The sequence below is a fragment of the Embiotoca jacksoni genome, unplaced genomic scaffold, assembly GCF_022577435.1.
Source record: "Embiotoca jacksoni isolate LCO1_2020_lvr unplaced genomic scaffold, fEmbJac1.0.p SCAF_14, whole genome shotgun sequence".
In the NCBI taxonomy this organism is placed as follows: Eukaryota; Metazoa; Chordata; class Actinopteri; family Embiotocidae; genus Embiotoca; species Embiotoca jacksoni.
Window position 1 is genome coordinate 8943807 of NW_027185274.1, and position 6034 is coordinate 8949840.

At 41.3% G+C, this 6034-nt stretch overlaps 1 protein-coding gene across 1 annotated transcript; it reads left to right on the forward strand.

The window, feature by feature from the left end:
• The first annotated feature begins 1497 nt into the window (after positions 1–1497).
• On the forward strand, positions 1498–5411 carry slc19a3b (solute carrier family 19 member 3b). The gene is made up of 8 exons (XM_069147863.1): positions 1498–1647; positions 1860–2039; positions 2307–2472; positions 2729–3044; positions 3187–3338; positions 4358–4550; positions 4854–4995; positions 5259–5411. Exons 1-8 carry the CDS (start codon positions 1498–1500, stop codon positions 5409–5411), a joined length of 1452 nt encoding a protein of 483 aa, XP_069003964.1.
• Positions 5412–6034: the final 623 nt, after the last annotated feature.

A 6034-nucleotide genomic window follows, 5' to 3' on the forward strand; every position in this document is an offset into this window, starting at 1 on the left:
GGGGGGGGGGGGGGGGGGGGGAGGAGGATTTTGTCCGCCTCCTGTGTCATCCAGAATCTCGCCTAAAATGTGTTTAAAAAAAATAAATAATAATAAATAAAAATATAGAAAAAAATCGTTAGCTATGTAGGCTATTGGTGCCTCACTATGGATGGACGAGGAATAAACAGCATTTTGCACTGAATTTCTCTCAATTTGTCAAGGTCATAGTGAAACACGGCAGTTTACAGACTCCAAACTCAACTTGGGTATATGACTGAACAATTGGAGTGTAACTGCATATATATTTTTGCACTTACTGTTATCACTGCTTTGTACAGCATTTTCAATGATTCTTGTATAAAATCATATTGTGGGTTTGATTACACAGCAGAGACAAGGCAGAGAGATTTATAATCTTTCTTAGCTCAGTGTCCTGGGTTCCTTACACCTCACAATTCCAGGACCAAATCTTTATTTGGCTCAAGAACATGTAGTTTAACTTTCACACATAAATCACAGTTAATTTACATTAATGTCAAACTCATGTCACTTATGGTGCCGACTATGAACATTCGAACAACCTCTATGCATTCTGGGAAGAACCGTGACTATCCCGACCATTGCCCCACACCTAGGTGGTTAGATGTCCCCAGCAACCTGTATGTCCATAACAAAGTCTCTCAGGTGTTGGGGGAGCCGTCGCTGTGGCTTAGCCGGTTTTGGAGTATCCTCGGTGAGTCTGGGAGGCGGATCTTCTGGCTCTGAGTTTGGGGGGGATGGCCCTTCTTCCTTTCAGGGCTGTAGACCCACACCTGTGTCCCGGGGTCAAAGTCCTCTCCCTTGCAGTGAGAGTCATACGCCCGCTCCTGTCGTGACCCAGCGTCTGACGGGGCCTGTCTGGTCAGCTCGTGCGCCACATGGAGTCGCTCTCTGAGGTCGTAAAGGCAGCTTAGACCGGCCTCGACCCCCAACCTTTGGCTCCGGGGGGTGGGGGGTGGGGTGGGGGGTGGCGGCCCAAAGACCAAATCCACAGGAGTACAGAAATTAGTGCCAGAAATACGGAAACAGAAATTAGTCATTGCTTACAAATCATTTCTTATTGATGATTCCGCCTTGTAAGAATTCATTATAAACAATTTTGCCTTTATGCTTTAGAAGGGGGAGACGCTCCACGTGCCTCTACCCAACAACAGGATGTTTCCTTTTACTATATAGTCTTCTGTCATGTCCGACATAATCTATCACATACTAGAAGCTTGGACTTATTTCCTCACATCTCACCGACCCTTTCGTTCCCCCAACAAGGTCAAAGTCTTTTGCTCATAAACTGTGACGAAAGCATGTGCGGATCGTAAAGATTACATGTGTAAATCGATGAGCACCGATAGCTTCAAGAACACTCAAAGCACTTGATAGTCCAGGTCATCAGACTTTTCAGTTAAGACTGAGGTGCTCAGGTAGGTCCCCTGCGGATAGAAAAAGACAACCTCCAGGAATTTCTGCTGTGGTAAAAGCATGGGCTGTTGGGCCGAGCTGAAGTCATCCGGATGGGCTTGTCCCACCATGATCCTGTCACTCTATGGGTTTTTTGCTAATTGCAGAGTAGCGGAGCCCTTCCTTACACCATACCTAATTGGACCACACAAGAACATCTCTGAAGAAGTGGTAAGGATTGCGGAAATACATTTTATTATATTCAAACATGTAAACACAGAACTATTGTACAGTCTGTATTCATCAAGCACTTTATTTTATGGGAGCACTTATTCGAGAACAACAGCTCTTCAGTTTTGTGACAAGATGTATCCATGCCATAGACAAGAGACGGAAGTGGGATTAGTGATCCTGTTCTCTGGCGCTTGTTGTTTCCCCAACAGTTGACCAACTACCTCTTTCCTATCTGGACATACTCCTACTTGGCCTTTCTTTTCCCTATTTTTCTCCTGACTGATTTCCTGAGGTACAAACCCCTCATTATGCTACAGGGGCTCTTTCTCGTCACCAACTATGTCATACTCTGCTTTGCCCCAGGCCTTCCTGCTATGACCTACCTTCAGGTAAATTAAAACATTTTTCTGGATTATTTTCTGGAGTGAACATAGCTTCTCTGTTTAATTTAGAAATGAACGTGGTGTTGTGTTGTTGACATAATATAAAAAAAACCAACCTAAAATACGTCATTAAGGTTGATCTATTTTGGTCTTTTGTTGTCCTGCTGCAATATCTAACATTACTTGACAATGTCTGAATGTTACCAAATCAGTTATACTAAAGAACTCATCACGATCTACATTCTCTTTCAAATTATTTCATCCCATCAACAGGTCAACTATGCTGTAGTGACTTCCACAGATGTGGCTTACTTCTCCTACATTTACAGTGTGATTCCAGTTAAGAATTATCAAAGAGCTACTGGTTACCTGCGCAGTGCGATGCTGGCCGGATATACATTCGGTGCCAGCCTCGGCCAAGTTCTCATCTCTGTCGCAGGTAGGGCTTCGAAGCCTATAATATATTTTGGTATTAAAATGAAAATATATTGAATCTCTGTTGTTTCTACAGAATAAGATAACTAATATTCTTTAGACATGTAACAAAGATCTCCGAATGCAAAAAGTCTCAACATGCAACTCGCCTTGATGCGTAACAAAAGAAAGTGCAAAAAAAATAAATTGAGAAGGAACTGCGTATAACTGTGCTCAAAAATATGAGCCAGCACTGATGAAGTGTGAACTCTTATCAACAGGGTTGGACTACTTCTACATCAATGCGATCACTCTGGGGATCGTGAGCCTAGCTTTTCTCATCTCGTTCTGGTTGCCCATGCCCAAAAGAAGCTTGTTCTTCAAAGGGAAAGAGACTTCAGCTGTGGACTCGCATTCCCAGAAGGAGAAGGCACAGGGAGAAAACAGGCCTGAGGAACCGGTGATGGAGAAGGACGGAGCAGGCTCAGGGAAAGAGAAGATGGAGAATAACGGCAGCGCTGGCTGGTGCAGCTGGAAAAATATGACCGTGGCGGTACATCTCCTTTGGCAAAGCTTTAGGGAGTCCTACTCTTCCAGGCAATTTCTTTCTCCGATGGTTTATTACTCATTGTGGCATTTGTTTAAATAATGTATTCTCATGGGGTAGTATTTTAAAATAGTAGTGGCCTTATAATTACAGTCATCATCATAATCTGTTGTAACAACTATCACCATGCAGGCACTTAATCTACTGGTCCCTGTGGTGGGCTTTGGCCACAGCTGGCTATGTGCAGGTCTTTAACTACAGCCAGCTTATGTGGGACCATATAGAACCATCTGCCACATCGTCCATCTACAACGGAGGAGTAGAGGCTGTATGCTCTCTAGTAGGTAAGGGTGTTTGGAGACTGGTTCTGTTTAGGAAAAAAAAAACACAAAAAACAACGTTTTACTATTGTTTCTATTGCTGTAACTTATTACTATTTTAGTCTGATTTAATATCACCTATTTAAAGGAATACTCTGAAAAACTTTAATATTTTTCTTGATATAATTTTTTTTAAAGAAAAGTCAAAAACTCAAATGACATAATCCTAATACTTGCTATTGTTTGTGTAGCCAGAGTGGAAAAAACAACAACAACTTTACACAAATTAACATATTCTTGGTTTTGGTCCTTTCATGGCATATCTCAACAATAACAGAATTAATCTTTCCATTTAAATAAACAGAGCCTTACTAAAGCATTATCATGTACAACTTAAATAGGTCAACGACCGTGTAAAAAGAACATTGATGAAAGAGTGAAAGATGCTTTTGATTGTCACAGTCGAACAGAAAGTAGAAGAGGAGAAGAGTAGAGTGCAGCACAACTACAATGTATAGAGCCAAATAACATTTAACAATATCATTAAAAGCTGCCATGTCACAGCACATAGACTAATAAAAACTCGCCATTAAAAGAGAACGACCATGTTGTTCTAGTTTATATGGGGTAACTGATTAGATTGAAAAAAGTGTATTGATTATGAAAGGGAAGCACTTTGGTCCTTTTGGCTTATACTCAACCTGGTTCAGCACGAGAAGAAGAAGAGTAATTACTTCAATTAAGGAGACAGAGTTAAGGTAATGGCTTCTCTGATTATTGCTGATAGTTGATTCCAAGTGCTGGGTGAAAGTGGTTCATCATAATAGGCAGGTGCTGTGGAGGCCAGCGAAGGCGTGTGCGTGCACAAGGGTTTGTCTAGAGGCCACATCGCACTTCATAGCAACATTCAAGGAAACACATGTCGGTGTTAGGATTAATGAACGAATCAGGAAATCCCAATAACAAGGATGCAAAGGCACAGTGGAGACATTGTCCACCGCAACGACAGAGTAATTGCTTCATTTTTCTCCTCCGTGGGCCAGGTGCTGCAGCAGCCTTCTCTGTGGGCCACGTCAAGGTGACCTGGGCCGTGTGGGGGGAGCTGGCATTAGGGCTGTTCTCAGCTGTAGGGGCAGGTGCTGTGTTTCTCATGGCACTCACCAGCAATATCTGGGCATGCTACGCCGGTTATGTGATTTTCAAATCCTGCTACATGCTTCTCATCACCATCACGACGTAAGGATCACGATAGAATCCCTCCATTCTGCTCCTCAAAATTTGTGAAAAAAAATTATAATTACAATTTTCCACTGCCTGAAGTGACTTGGTCAGATTCCTAATTTCTTCTGAGTCACAATTTTAAATCAAAACATAATAAAGTTTAAAAAAAAATAAATTTAAAAAAAAGCAGAAAATACTAATTTACAAGGCTTGTCATCAGTTTTTGTTAATACTATTTGACTTGTTGTTATAAATACTTGTGGCAGTCTAAGAACATAGTCTGGTTATATCATGATGATGAGCACTTTGCCTTTGCAGATTTCAGATTGCATCTAACCTCTCCATGGAGTGCTATGCTTTGACCTTTGGGATCAACACTTTTGTGGCGCTCTCACTGCAGACCGTCATTACAGTCACTGTTGTTGATGAGGCTGCACTGGGACTGGACATTGTGACACAGGTATGTTCGTAAACTTCTACACACTTCTTATTTATATGTTAATGGAAGCACACATGGATTCAACACTGATTATCTCCGAGTACAATCACTCTGAAAAAAGAGCGTCAGCAGCACAAGATTTCTGTTGAACAGCAAAATACGTGGACGGAGTGACACCTGGTGGTGATCATTAATGGTTGCATGCAGATGTGCTTAAATGCAGATAAAGTCTTGGCACAATTAAAACAATAAATGCTGATGATGACAGAGGTCTCTCCCTGCAGTTCATCATATATGGCAGCTACTACGCCTTCATCTCGCTGCTCTTTCTGATTCGAGGGACCTACACCGCCTGTGTAAACCAACGGTGTCCTGAGCACGCCAAAGACCAGCAACAAGAGTCCAGTGTGGAGGTGATGGCTGCTGAACGTTTCTGATCGGAGTCGGTGTTCCATTTGTTTACAGGGGAGTAAATATTTAACGATAATACTTAACTTGTTATCTCTACAATCTAAAGAGGAAGTCATAGAGCATAGTAATATGCAATAATTAGTGATTAATATTAAAGATAAAGTCCAACGATGTATCTGCTTGCCTGTTTAGTTTGCAAAGGTTATGGGTTTTAAGAAGTTACATTTACTCCATTAAGAGTGAAGTACTTGTTTTAAAAGGTAAACTGTACATGTTAAGAGGAATTTTAATGCAGCATACTTTTATTTTGACTAGAGTAGATTGTTGGAGAATTTGATTTACTTTTACTCTGTTTCATTTGAATATAGTCATCATGCTACTTTTACAATTCATTATGAAGGATCAATAAATCAGGCAGACTTGACTAACATGTTCAACCACCCCTCTGCCCTGCACTCTTTCTGCCACTTGGTTGGCTGGATGGCTGAATGCATTTTAGTCATTTTAAAGACCAGGGAGATGGCATCCTTCATCATCTCGCCTCCTGCTCCAATCTCAGAATTATGCTGCTTTTATAGTGTATCACATTACTGTATATTTTGCTGTTTTATGAATTGCTGTAATTCAGTTTAGGTGAATAGTGTGGAAA